At 40.1% G+C, this 14,307-nt stretch overlaps 1 protein-coding gene across 3 annotated transcripts in view; it reads right to left on the bottom strand.

Annotated features, from left to right (window-relative positions):
- Positions 1-14,307, bottom strand: part of pde2a (phosphodiesterase 2A) — a 155,159-nt gene that overhangs the window by 41,090 nt on the left and 99,762 nt on the right. For 2 of the 3 annotated variants that reach the window (XM_020618221.1, XM_020618224.1), the window contains exon 3: positions 10,137-10,160. The exons of the other annotated variant lie outside the window; for it this stretch is intronic. In XM_020618221.1, the coding sequence (XP_020473877.1) occupies positions 10,137-10,160 (24 nt within the window). The remainder of the gene's footprint in view (positions 1-10,136; positions 10,161-14,307) is intronic. 3 annotated transcript variants of the gene reach the window in all.

Genomic DNA, 14,307 nt, shown 5'->3' with positions numbered 1-14,307 from the left:
GAAAGAAGAAAAAAGCCAGTTTTTAAAAAGTTTTGATACAATTTATTACGCTGAGACCAGCCAACAGAGCATAAATCATAAATACTTCCTCAGCATGACTCAGGGGAAGTGGATGATAGACGTAAAGAGTGAGAAACAGATATTGAGACCTGGAGCAACACATAGAAAGGCAAGAACTGACAGACTAAACAGGAGAACCCAATCACATACAGTAAAGACAGAAAACAGTTTGCTGATGAGATTCACACATCACTCAGAGGAGAGAGACAAGTGCTGAGGCCCTGCAGGAAGGTTTGGAGATAAGCCAAGAGACACAGATACAATCAGGAAGAGTTCTCTGCTGTGACTGTGGATCAGGACAAATTCACTTCATAGTCCATGAGCACACAATCAACGCTTTGCGGTTACTGTGCTATAAGTATCTACAATGAAAATCAATCACTCCCATCACACAATTTTGTAGTATTATTAAGACCTCGTGTCTTAATTAAAGCCCATGGCCAAATGTCATATGAGCTCATCTAAAACAAATCCAACAAGACCGATTTGACTCAGATCCACACGCTGTAAAGTGTGACAACACTGTTCTGGCAGTTACGTCTGCCAGTTCTCAGTCAGGGTGTTCGGCACATCCAGAGACAACGGGTGCTGTTCTCATCTGTTCTAATCAATATTACATTTCTACTGAAGAAGAAAAATGGAAAAAGGTTAGAAGTAATGCAGAACAGATAATCTACTATTATCAGGCTAGTGAAACAGTCTAACTAACAGGTATCTAGTTGATTACTTGGTCTATTGATGGTCCCCATGCATGGTAGTATTTAGGTGTAATGGCACCATGGCCTTGGCGGAGGTTTGCACTCTCGGAGTGCTGTCTTGGTTATCCGTGTGCCAGTTTGTTCAGTGTGGAGCTGTTTTTGATGAGCGTCTGTGTGAGTAAATCAGTGACTTTCTCTGCTGCATGTTCAAAAGTGTCTCATGTCTCCTTTTGTTTCATGCTGTGACTGAGCAGCATCAGTGTCCTTTGTACTGAGTGACTCTTCCTGTGTCATCACCTCTGCTGATGGTTATTGTCCGTGGTGACTGAAGCAGCACTAATGTTCCCACATGGGGTGTCATTCCTACAGTTATACTGATGATAACAGTGACCAAGTTGTTGATGATGGCCCTTGATAATATCTTTTACCCATGTGTTTGTTTCAATACACATGGTTTGTTTCAGTCTTTGTTCTCAATAATTAACTCAACACTTAAAGGTCTATAAAAAGTTTTACTTATTTATGTCCCTGTCTATATTTTGACATTATTTGATAATTAACTATAGTTTTTGAGTAATATTTGTGGCTTGGTTTCTTCCTGATGCAAACAGACTAGTGATGCAGTAAGATAGTACAGTTCCGATTGCCATCAGTCCTCACTGATGGACTCGTGTCCTCTCAAATGTCAACAACTGTGCTGTCCAAATATCACTGCTCCTCAAAAATTACCTTGTGAAAATGGAACAGATGTGTCATGCATGATGCCACCTTTGTTACAGACAATGATACCTCAGCTCATCTACTTCCTCTTGTTCCAGCACCACTGCAGGAAAAAGGGAGACTGATGGGAGTGTGCGGGGGAAACACCAGCCACACAAACTCTGGCAGCGAGGATACAATAATGGTTTCCATTCTTCATCCTCACCTTTCTTTTCATTTGTTCTCAACCATTTGCTCATCTGTATCTGATTCACGCTCCCCCCTTTGTTGCTCTGTTCTCTCTCATGTTCTACATAGCCTCACTGTTCACAAACTCCTCCCTCCACCCCTTTCTCCCTGTCTCTTTGTCACCTGTCTGTTTCCCTGTTTGTCCTTTACATCCTATTATGTCTCTGTCTCTCGCTTCTCTCTTTCTGTCTCTCCACTGCAGGTGTTTGACAATCACACTGTCGTCATGTGGCTGTTGTTCTATTTTAATCTGATTCTTCTGTTCAGGAAGAGACACCCACATGCTCTTGCCATTCTCTTGGCTCCATTTCACTCTCTATTCACTCTCTTTTTTCTCCTTCATTGGGCTACCCTGCTCAGACTTCTATTTTTGGGTCTATTTATCTTTCTATTCTAGGTTTTCCTCTTTTGCTCTCTAGCGTACATAAATCCATGTTATATTGCTAAATGGTAAATAAATTGTTAATCATAAACATATTCTTCTTCTGTCAAAGGAATATCTGCAGTAACCAAAAAATAATGCCTTACCCCCTCAAAAATAAATAAATAAAAAGCCCCGACTTTTTTAAGGCTTGCTCGGACAAAGCAACAACTGTTGCTGCCTAGGAAACTGCAGACCTTGGAGACAAGCAAATCACCATGGATACAAATATCCCAGTTGCCACGTAGTTCACAATGAGGCACTCGATAATATGTGATTCTTAATGCATCTTGCCTCTAAACTCAGTAGTTTGTTAAATCAAAATCAATTTGAAAAGATATTGCAGTTACATGTTACTAGACTGAAATTTCATACTTTTCTAGAATGCTTCCTGTAATACTAATAGCAGATAAAGGAAATGTTATGAGACATTTGTGTTTAGTTAGTTTGTTCCATTTATAAGTATTAATTAGTTTTCCCAAATATTTTTTTGGAAGACCTGCAGCATTTTAACAAGGCTGTCAACCCAAGTAGAAACAACAGCATCAGTCATTGCTCTCTGGTGACAGGAGCCAGGGAAGAAGTCTAGTGATCAAGTGATATTACATTGCAACAAAATTGCCGGGAGGAGACTGGGGTAGAAGGATCAATGAAACATAGCATGACTAATCAAGTGTTTGTTGCTCTAACCATGATGATTAGGTACATAATTTGTCAATTATTTTGATGGACATCTTCATATATAATATGTTGAACTGTGTGCCTGCCTAGAGGCATATTTAGCATTTTGACATCAATTCAGTTTAATTGACTTGTGTGGCTCTAACTAAAAGTCTATGTTATGCTAGCAATTTATATTCATTAACTGGAAGTGTACCATTTGAACTGTGTCTCCATGTTCCCTGTAATTAGGATGAAATAATATGGAATTTCCCCAGGACGTTTTAAGGATTCATGGGTTCATATTGGCTTTCCTCTATATTATAAGAATTTATGGGTCCTGCAAAATAAAGGGTTATTGACTCTCCACAACAAATACATTGTCTGTCTATACCACTTATTCCTGAATAGTGGGAATAGTGGGGGGCTGGAGACAATCCCAGCTGACACTGGGTGAGAGGCGGGGTACACCCCGGACAAATTGCCAGTTTATCACAGGGCTGACATGTAGACAAACAACCACTCACACTCACTCCTACAGGCAATTTAGAGTCACCAATCAACCTAAGCTGCATGTTTTTGGACTGTGGGAGGAAGCTGGGGAGTACCTGGAGAGAACCCACACAGGCACAGGAAGAACATGCAAACTCCACACAGAAACCCTAAACCTTATTGCTGTGAGGCGACAGCACTAACAGCTGCGCGACCCCCCCCAAAACAACTCTGAATTGCTTTTTAAAATATACAGTACATAGTGCTATGAGGCTTTAGCTTCTCAAGTGTTTGCTGATATCTCTGCTTTTGTGCTTTTGGCAACTGGTTACTTGAATCAGTCACATTTGAAAATACTGTAGATGCAGGGATGTAAAACTTGACAATCTGAGTTGCAGGCTGAATCTGTTATGTCACATCACTCATGGGGACACACACTGTTTCAAAGCCACTAGAAGTCAACCGTGAGATTTGTTTGGCAACAAATAAAAGAGACTTTTCTGAACCTGCCTTTAAATGTGATGTGGCATGATTAGCTGTAAAACAACTGTTCCTTAGAAATAACAGACTCAAAACTGAGTATTAAATTTAGAAGACATTCGACACAACACTTGGCAGGAACTGTTAATCCCTGTGCTTTGGAAGTTTTGTTTGAATGATGTCATATTACTACCAGACCAAATCTTTGAAGTCACAAAACCATCGTTGTGAAAAAGAACACTAATAATACACCTGAGACAGCAGATGTACCACACTTACCGTAACAGAGGAGGGTATTAATATGTTCACATTAACCTGCCAGCTAGATAACAACTGGAACCAAAGGAATTACTGTTCTCTGTGCTGCAGAAAATCTGGAGACAAATCTACCTCATCAGAACTTTACTGAACTGAACTACACAGCGATTAACACTGTTATCTTTATCATGCAGGCCTGTTATTTTCAGCCTTGTTACTGTAAATGTAGAGCCACTATTTGGCCAATTTGCCAGTAGCACTTCGCAATGGCTGCCAGGAGATTTGTGACTCAACTGCAAATGCCTCCACCCTCTATGGTCGTTTTTACACTGTTAAAAAAAAAAAAAAAGCTCCAAGTGTTTTGTCTTTGCACAAGAAACAGGAAGCTACTGTAAGAATACCAGCACATGCAAAGAGAGAGGAAATAGAGAGGTGTGTTCCCCGTGTTCATATGTTTGTGTACTCGTTATTTTAACTGCGGAGCCTTTCACCTAACTCCAGCCTTCTGTTTAACACGTCACCGTGTGAAAGGCTGTGTGCACTTGTGTGTGTGAGCTCCCACTTCAAAGTGTACACCTGGGGCAGCTATCACACATGAATGCAGCAAATTAAAAATGAAAATTTATTGAGTTGAATTATAAACACACTGTAATTAGTTTGCACAAATACACACAAACAGAGATGGAAATACAGACAGGTGCAAGCTCACAAATACAATTTTACTGACTGACTAGCAAAAACGAAATGGGACACTGTTAAATACGAAGAACACACATACTGTGCATACACGCACACAGACAGACATGTACTTCTGAAAAAGTGTTTTGATCCCGGTGGTTTAAATGATTTGTTGTACTGTCTTACACTTCTTATTGAATTCAAAGATTTTGTGAGTGTTTGTCTGTGTGTGTGCCCTCTGTATGTGTATGCACGTGCATTACACCATTGTTTAGGGGCAGAATAAATTTCCTGTTAAAAAATTACAGGATGGACTCCCCTCTGGGAGACTCCCTGTTTATCTGTTCAGGAACACACACCCACAAATACACATTTACGCAGGGCAATACAATGCCTCAGTCTCCTGATGTTACTTCTGAGTCTCCTTGACATTTCACTCACCTCTCTGTTTTCCCTTCTTCCTCCCTTAACCCCCATCAGTTACAGCCCCCTTTCCATCTTTTCTTCTACTGGGTCATTTCATGTCACTTTAGTCTACCCTCCCCTTTCCCATGACCTCATTTTCTCTCCTGTGTCTTTCCCCTTTATGAAAATCTTGGGTCACCTTGAACAGTGTGTGTATGAATCTGTAGCAGAGACACCAGGAGTTGCCTTCCAGCTGAAAGAGGGCATCTCAAGTCTGTGCAGCACCGATGTACCTGGCTGGGATTAAATAAGGAACACAGCCAAAGTTATCTAACGAAAGCACTATGTATGTCAAGGGGACAAGGGACAAGGTTGGTGGATAAAAATGTTGGATGAAGAGAGAAACAGGTTTTGTGGTGAAAACAGGAGTGAACATGTTGGAGGAGTGAGAAAGAGTAAGTAGTAAACGGAGGTGGTGGCCCTGAGGGCAGACAGACACATTAACCATCATCGCTTGTAACGAGGAACAAAGTTGGCACTTTTCTTACACAATGCCTCATTTTTAAGGGTGAAATGGATCACCTCCTCTGCAAAGATGTAGATTTTAATATCAAAGAAGCATTGTATAATGTGTTCTGAAGATAACATAGAAGCTCATTAAAATCACCAGGGCTCTGTCGAGGTCTGACTTTAACAATGCAGACTGGAATGAAACAATAATTTGACATGGGCAAGTTCATGCATAAAACATTCTTGACATTAAACATACCTTAAACGTACATCAATTCACATGACACCTGGCAGTTCAGTGGAGTTTAAATGATTTGTCAAATAATTGGTTAGTGGACTGACAAAACTATTTAGATAATCCTTTTAATTAGTTAGCATGCACAAAGGCCCAAGAGAGCACTTCCCTTTTGTAGTCCTATACAAAAAGTAAATCCACAAATGCTCCAAACCACAGTGTCTCATTATAACAGTTTCAGATGGCAAAGGCTTTGATATAGAGAAATAACCTCAACCCCTAAAATCTTAAAATAAGATGAAACAAGCCCAGAAACAAGCTTACAATTACAAGCTGGCTATTATTTGAAGTAAGCTAATTTGTTGCCACTCTGGTCTTAACTAAACAATGTTGGTGACATTTGAGAAGATCAATGTCAGAACATTTAATAGACTTTTTCTGTGACTTTTTAAGGAAGGCCGAGTATTGGCTGATATTTGTCAACTCATAAGAGAAGTTTACTTGGCACTTACTTCCACTGCAAATAGTTCCCACACTTGCCTGGGTGAGTCTGATTAAGTCAGCAGTGGCTATCTTAGCAGGCTCAGTGGTGAGCACTTCTTCATTTCACATTCCATGTATTTGTGTGGATTTTGGTTCCCTGCTACAGCGAAATAAAAGCACACCAGATGATCTGGAAACTAACTGTCTGTAGGTGACTCTCTGTGCATCACCCTGCAAGGAGCAGGCGACCTGGCAGGTTTTATTTTTTCATTCATGCTTTTATCTCATCATTTCAGGTCTTTGATATTGGCTTGTTCTCCTGCCTCAGTCAGTCAACAATGACCTGGCTGCAGCTGCTCCCAGGCTTCTGACAAACACTCTCGTCGGTCCCACATCACCCCACGACTGGCCTCTTTTCACTGTCTCCCAGTGAAATACAGATTTGAATTCAAAAGCTTTTTCACTTCACACAAGGGTGATGGGTAAAGTCCAACCTTAAAATAAACATCAGTAGGGAGTGCAGCTTCGCAGGTGTCATCCTCAAATCTGGAAATGTCATACCATAGCCTACATTTTAAATTTATATATTTGACTTAGAAAACTGTTAAGACCAGATTTTTAAAAATCTTTTCTTTTCTTTGTTGTAACAACCTGTTACACTATAAAATTTTGTATAGCCTATTGATTACATTCCCATAATTACCGTATCAATATTTCTTTTCTCATGTATAAATTTTATTGTGTACATGTTTGTTTCATAATGTAAAGTTTATTTTGATGCACTGTTTATCTTAGAAGGTGCTACACAAATCATTTTTACCGAGACATTTGAAGTTGCAAGGGGAGAGAAGGGTGTAATTGTTATTCATGTAATTATATTTTTTGTATATGAGCCACTGAGCATGTTAAGTTCATTATTCGCCAGCTGATGTTTGAGGTGAAAAGATGAGCAGCTGCCAGTAATCACACAAAACAGTATTTTGTTTCATTAAACCGCTGCCTTTCACAGTCCATTATGTTTTTCACAGCGAGTGTAGTTGCCAACTCTCATTACTGAAATCAATGTTGCTAGTCTGCTTCTACCTATATGCAGTATCATCTTTGGTGAAACAGTGAGGAAGAGGTAAGAAGAGGGGAGAGGTCATGGAAGGTCAAGGTGGTAGAGGGATAAGAGCTGATGAAGAGGAGGAGAGAACATGATCACAACAGAACACGATCTGTTTCTAATGAGGCTAACTGGGCAGCATACACTCAATCAGTAACAGCCACAGAGGTCTCTCACACACGCACACACACACACACACACACACACACACACACATACAAATTTGTACTTCTGTTTTTGTGATGGTATTCATTGACATAGTGCCCCAGAGCCTTAACCATACCCCAGACTAAATGACAAAACGAAAGCTAATTCTAACCCTAAAACCAAGTCTGAACCCTCAAACAGACCCTTGAAGGAGTGTGAGATAGTGAGGAGCAGCCAAAATGTCCTCACTGCTATGGTATAAACCTAAAACCGGTGTTGACAAAGATAGCCAAGTACACACACGTACACCAACAGCATGACAGTGTGTAGCTGCTGCCTGAGGCCATAATTCTGACTAAAGGATTCCTGCCACCAACACACAAACAGAGCACACTGGACAGGAAGCCGCTGTGGCAGAGCATAAATTACTGATAAAACACACACACACACACGTATGGAAACAAACTCACACACCCCCTGTGAGATATATGGGCCGACATTGTTGCAACCGAAAACAGTTCATGTGAAGATGCTGCAGACGTTGTATTGATAGCAGCTTGAGGAGTAATGTACTGCAGCTCAACCAGGCAACACAATTATGCGTCTGTTAAACTGATTGCATCATCTGCTTTGTTAAGTCTGTCACGTTTGGTTTAATTTGTGCAGAGAGCAGGAGATGCTCGACAGGCTGTAAATATGACATTTAAATGTGAACTGCTGACTAAACAGGAAAACTTGTGTTAAATGAAAATGAATTAAATGAAGCAGTCTAACCTCACGTTTCAAACACACACACACACACACACACACGCGCGAATACACACATTCAGTCACAAAATCCCTCATGAGGTCCACTTAGCTGATTAGTCTAGAAGTGATTGATAGGGAGTTTAGTGATGGATGGCATCTACTTCACAACACACGCACACAAACACACACATATTGATGTAAATGCTGCAAAATCAAGTGAAATAGTTAAAACTAATATTCGCATCTTGCCCAAGCCTGCCTTATCAGGGACTTGCAGAAGTCTACTTTCAAAATGACTACATCTCATGGGTTTGGGTTTGTGTACTGTATGTGTGTAGCAGTGACACTGTGTCAAATACATAGTCAATTCTGAGAAGGCATAGAAAATTATTCCATATACCTATCACAACTGAAAAGTGGCCCTGCAGACATCAGCGCAAATGCATATTTTATACCATTAAACATCTGCAAGTGTCATTCGTCCATTTCCAAACTCATTTGACCTGACAAATGATAGAAAAATGTTGTTTTTGCCAAAAACATTAGGCTGGTGAAATTACATTTTCACATGTCTGACAGAGGTGACAAAGAGGGCACAATTTACGCTGCTACAAAACAGATATATTTACTTTAATACTAACCGTGTTGTATTTTGAATACATTTTACAAAAGAAGAACTGCACTTGGCTGCAGACAAAGATACTGTAGCATATGGCGACCAAGATTACACTAAATTTTTCCACAAGTTGGGTTAGAGGGTTAGGGTAAGTTTTCGCCCTAAGTCCTAACCAGCTAATATCCATTACCTCTTACCGAGGTTGGAGCTCTGCCCTCATGTTTGCAGGCAAGTTTGTTTGCTGTTGTATCCTACAGATATAGGCTTTCACAGTGTCACTCTCTGGTGTGATAATTGGCCACTTTTACCGCGAATTGTTCGTCATTTGTTCCACAGCATGGTGTGTGCTACAGTATAATGTCTCTAGGTGGAGCTCAGCTTACACTTACATGAACAGCACCCTGTGCCAACACAAATCATAGTCCATAATATAATGAATGACTACTACAGAAGAAAAGAAAAAGCCCTGTAGTGAGGATTAGCTGTAAACAGTGATTATTATTATTATTATTACTATGCAGTTTGTGCATCAACAAACAGTATACTAGGCTTTGTGACACCTGGTGGCAGAAAGGAGCCTGGTGCAGGGTAAAAGCAGGGCATTACTGATGCAACGCCATGGTGAGGGCACCTCAAACATAATGAGGTGAAAGAGTATGACATTTTGAATGCTTACATCTGTACCTGTGTGTGTGGTGGCACTGGTGCATGTCTTCTGAGTCGGAACAGTCAAATACAAATAGTAGAGTCAGTCCATTAATTCGCTGCCACAGACATGCTCACACACACTCAGGTTCAGCTCATTTGAACTCTGCTATCATAGTCTTGTTACTTATCTGTATTAATAATAGTGTGTCTGTTGCTATGTGTGTGCCTTGGGGTGTGTTTGTGTGCTACTCCAGAGTTTGAACTGCTTATATTATCTGCAGGTAGATTAATGTGCTTGAAGAGCAACTGTGCATCAGATTACACATTTGTGTCAGTGTGCAGTATATGTGCTTTTGTGTGCATTTGTTGGTGTGAATCTTTGGAAAGAAATCTCTAAATACACATGAAGATACAAAGATCTGTTTTTATCAATTTGCTCACACCCCCCTTTTATCAGTTCTTTGTTGCCCTATGCAACTATGCTCATTATACACATGCATTCAATTCATGATTTTTTTTTTTAAAAAGTGAAAAGGACTTACTTGAGATTCAGCATGCACACCGCACTGCAGATAGCACAAACACATGCAGTATTTACAAAGGTATGCACATTCTAGTATGACTACATCAATAAATTCACCAATTAGACTGATTGAAATCAATAGTGTAGCCAGAGCAATAGCATTAGAGATCAGTGTAAGAGATTGAAAGTGAAAGGGAAACGGTGGAGCAAGAGAACGACAGGGAGAGGTAGAAGAGGAAAAGACGAGCGAAGCAGGTGGAGAGACGTTGAGACACCAAACAAGACATGAGGTGAAAATAGATGAAGATGAAGTGATTGATAGACAAAACAAAGAATGTGGGCAAGAAATGAGAGGCAAAAGGAGAGGAAATCAGGTGTGGATCCTTTATACACCTGGTTTTAAAATGTAATCTTTCGGTATACATTACTAATGATAAATGATGACAAGCCTCTGGTTTCTTAAAGGGAACACCACAGAGTATAGACACAGTAAAGGTTCACAGGTCTGAGGAGGTCTGTATAAATCTTTTGTGCCTCAGAGGGAGATGCACAAAATCTGATAAACTGCCTCAAGTGATGTCACTTGAGTCAGCATCCTCACCTCTGCCTGAGACTAGCAGCTCCAGGCAACATTAGTCGCTATTAACATAACACTAGCCAAACTGTCAGTTGCATTGAGTACTATAGGTACCATCTTTTGACAGAAAACAAGAATTCATGACATAAAAATATACAACATCTCTGGCTGTCCTGTATCAGTTTTGGCCTTTTTTTTAAGAAACTGCCCACTGTGTTAACATTTTAGGAGTGCTATGTTAATTTGGTGGAGTACTCTTTTAAAAGTGTTCTTGTGACCTCAAATTGCATATGAAATGGAAGGAGCTGGCAGACGTTTCATCTGCAGAACTGGTTGTCTGCTGCTTTGCTTGCTTGATATAGTGGCGAGAGATGGACTTGGGTAATCGTTCAGCCTTCTTTTTTCTTAAGAATATAATGAAAAAGTACACACTGCATTTACAGCCGGCAGAGATCTGATCACGTGTGGTTTGATTTGATCCATATACAAGCTATTATATTATGAATAATGATTATTGTTACATTTTATTTATTTTGTTTTGCCTGTGTAAAGCACTTTGAATTGTGCTATATACTGTCAATAAAGCTTCTTTGCCTTGCATAACTGCATATTTTTCCTCATCCAGATACAGTAAGATACTGATTTAATACCAGGTTATTATGCCATAAACGGAAAGAGATGAGAAAGTGGGGGGGAATGACAGGAATGTGTGGATAATTTTGAGAGAATAATGAGTAAGAGATAAATAATGGCTGCAGGCAGTGAGTCAGGCATGTGCACAAGCAGAGGTGAGATGACCTGCAGGTTGAGATTTCCTGCTGCCTGACCTCTGACACTCATATCAACTAGAAGAGAATTATAATTATATCGCTGTAGGATACTTTGAATGTTGTGACACCAACATATTGCTGAGAGAGAAAAGGGCTGTCTGGAATTGAGAAAAGCTTATAACATGTCACTTTGAATGTGAAGCGTACCAACTTTAGCTTAACTGCTACTTCAAGCAGTGTGTTACCAAGTCACCCGACTCAGTTTGTACTCTGAGGTGACATGGATTTTCTTGGTGTAAAACCTAAGTGGATCTTAAAAACATTGTGATGATCTGATCTCAACAGCACTGTATCACTTAGATGGGTTAAGCCTAACATTGCTTTGCTACTAGATGTTACAAAACCACCACATCTTACTAATAGCACCTCACACATTGTGCAGGAACTGCTGTAATAGCCAAGAACATACTCACTCACTCTCTCGGTCAGGTGTAAAACTCAAATCAGGCAATAATGATTTTATTTACATAATTTTCCTCTCTACACTGAGGTGTTTGTAATTTCTGTTATTAAGTAAAGTAAGTCATTTGGTTGAAGAGAAAAAATGCACATGAGTGTGTGTGTGTGTGTGTGTGTTGAGGCATCTCTCCTCCAGTCCAGCTGGTATGTGACAGCGCTGCCATGGCAACAAAAAAAGCCATGACAGCCAAAATGTCTGTCAGGAGACTCGTAGATATCATTGTCCGTCTATCCACCCCTTCTTTCATTCTCTGTGTCACTCTGCTCATCTGTCAATGTCTGTTTGGGTGATAATCTATTAATCTAAGATCTATTAATCTACCCATCTGTTGATCTGTCTACCCTTCTGTTAGTTCCTCGATCAATCTTTTGTTTCAGCAGCTTGTCTATTGATTCATCCTCCCCCTGTTGCTCCATCAGTCTTCATGTTTACCTCCAGACTTTTGCTTCTCTTTCCAGTTTCATACGGTACATCTACCATAGATGAGGACATCTGCCCCTCTATCTACCTGTCTCTCTATGTTTTACATACAGTAAATGACCTTTTTTCATACAGTGGGTGCCTGCATTAGTTTCTTACCTTAAAGAAGAACATCCAACAATGCCAACAAGAGGAGGAGAAACATGTGGGAGAGAGAGATACAAAAAAGATCATTATTATAAAAGAACTATTAACAATTTTGCAACAAGTGAAAATTAGCAGTTTTCTGATTATTTTTCCTCGGTGTGATGCATGTTTTGGATCTCAGTTTCTAGTGAAGGTTATATCAATGTGAACAGAGATTGGTTTGGAGAAATGTGTCTGTCAAAACTATTTAAATTCTTTAAATTTCATTAAAGTGTTCTGCTTACGGCAGTGATTTTGTCTTTTTATGCAATTGGCTGGGGAAAAATGATTCTGCACACAAAAGGAGTAAAGTCTTTAAAACACGACAAGCTCTCAAAAGACAGGTCAGACCCTTGCTTTAAGTCAGGAGCCATGGTAAAAAAAATCTTACATAGGCCACATGACAGTGTAAATTAAGGTGTGCCGCCCCCAAAAGACTAAATTTGGCTAAAGGTCAAAGGTGATGCAGCGGTATGATGAAAAGGTCATCATGTCATCACACACACTTCCACAATGGAGGGTACGCCACCCACTTCCCTTTAACCTCAAGACACACGCGCATGCCTGTGCACTGTATAAACACACACAAACACTGTGTGAAAACAGCTGTGTAGGTAATTACGCTCTATGTGTGAATCTGTGATTAGATGGTAATTATTATTATTAAGTCAAATGTGGGCGCATCATTCTGAAACACCACAGCTTTCTGTCATCTATTTGTTTCTGTGTGTGGGGAGGAACACAAACACTCACCGGCCACTTTATTAGATACAATTGTATGTAATCCAATGCAACACTTCCGCCTTAACATCCATGTTTATGAAGCTCAAACTGATTCAGTTTTTGGTGAAAGTGTCAAATGTATAAATTCAATTGTTTATTATTGAGGTCACAGTTAAAGGTGGTGTTGTACTGAACTACATTATATTTAGAGGCGTCTCTATATTTTTGTCCTCTCCCAGCTACATAGATGACAGGGTCAGAATATTAGGAACACCCAATAAGCTGTTTTCTCTCTCTCTCTCTGTGTGTGTGTGTGTGTGTAGTCCTCTACAGAAAAGTCAATATGGCAAGGTCGGCCCTGCAGAAAATGGTCCATTGAGCAGCAACTGCATTCTGCTACCAAGGACTCTCTGCTCAACTCTTGCCTTTTCTATGGAGCTTTACGTAAAACTGCTAAGCCCACACACAAATACAAACACACACACACACTTGTGGAAGAGAGGATAAAGGGAGAGACTGAGAGCAAGAGCGGAGGAGGTGTGACTAATCTTCTCTTCCTCTGTTTAGTAAGACTGGAGCAAGTGAATGCGAGCTGTAAAATCATTTTGACGGGGAGGATTAAGACACTCTCGTTCACATATACACAGATGCACACCCAGGAACGATCTTTTCCATAGACTCCCACAGGTCGACACCTTTAACACTGATACAGACACTAACACACACAAACCTGTATGAACAAACATATACAGGTACATCTTCACTGCCTTTCAAGTTTGCAGTAATACAGTGAGCCAAACAGATTTTCTCTCTCACATGCTGTATATTCTAACACACCTCCACACAGGCATGCTCACACGTTCCTACAGAAACAATACAAACAATAGAAAATATCCCTTTACACCTGACATTAACATGCGTTTCCTCTCCAGATTGTGTCTAGATCTGATGATGCAGGATTATATTATATTACATCTGCCATGAGAACTGGAGT

The sequence above is a fragment of the Monopterus albus genome, unplaced genomic scaffold (genome assembly GCF_001952655.1).
Source record: "Monopterus albus unplaced genomic scaffold, M_albus_1.0 scaffold202.1, whole genome shotgun sequence".
In the NCBI taxonomy this organism is placed as follows: Eukaryota; Metazoa; Chordata; class Actinopteri; order Synbranchiformes; family Synbranchidae; genus Monopterus; species Monopterus albus.
Note: the sequence above shows the minus strand (reverse complement) of the source record. Positions and strands in the feature narration are given on the sequence as shown.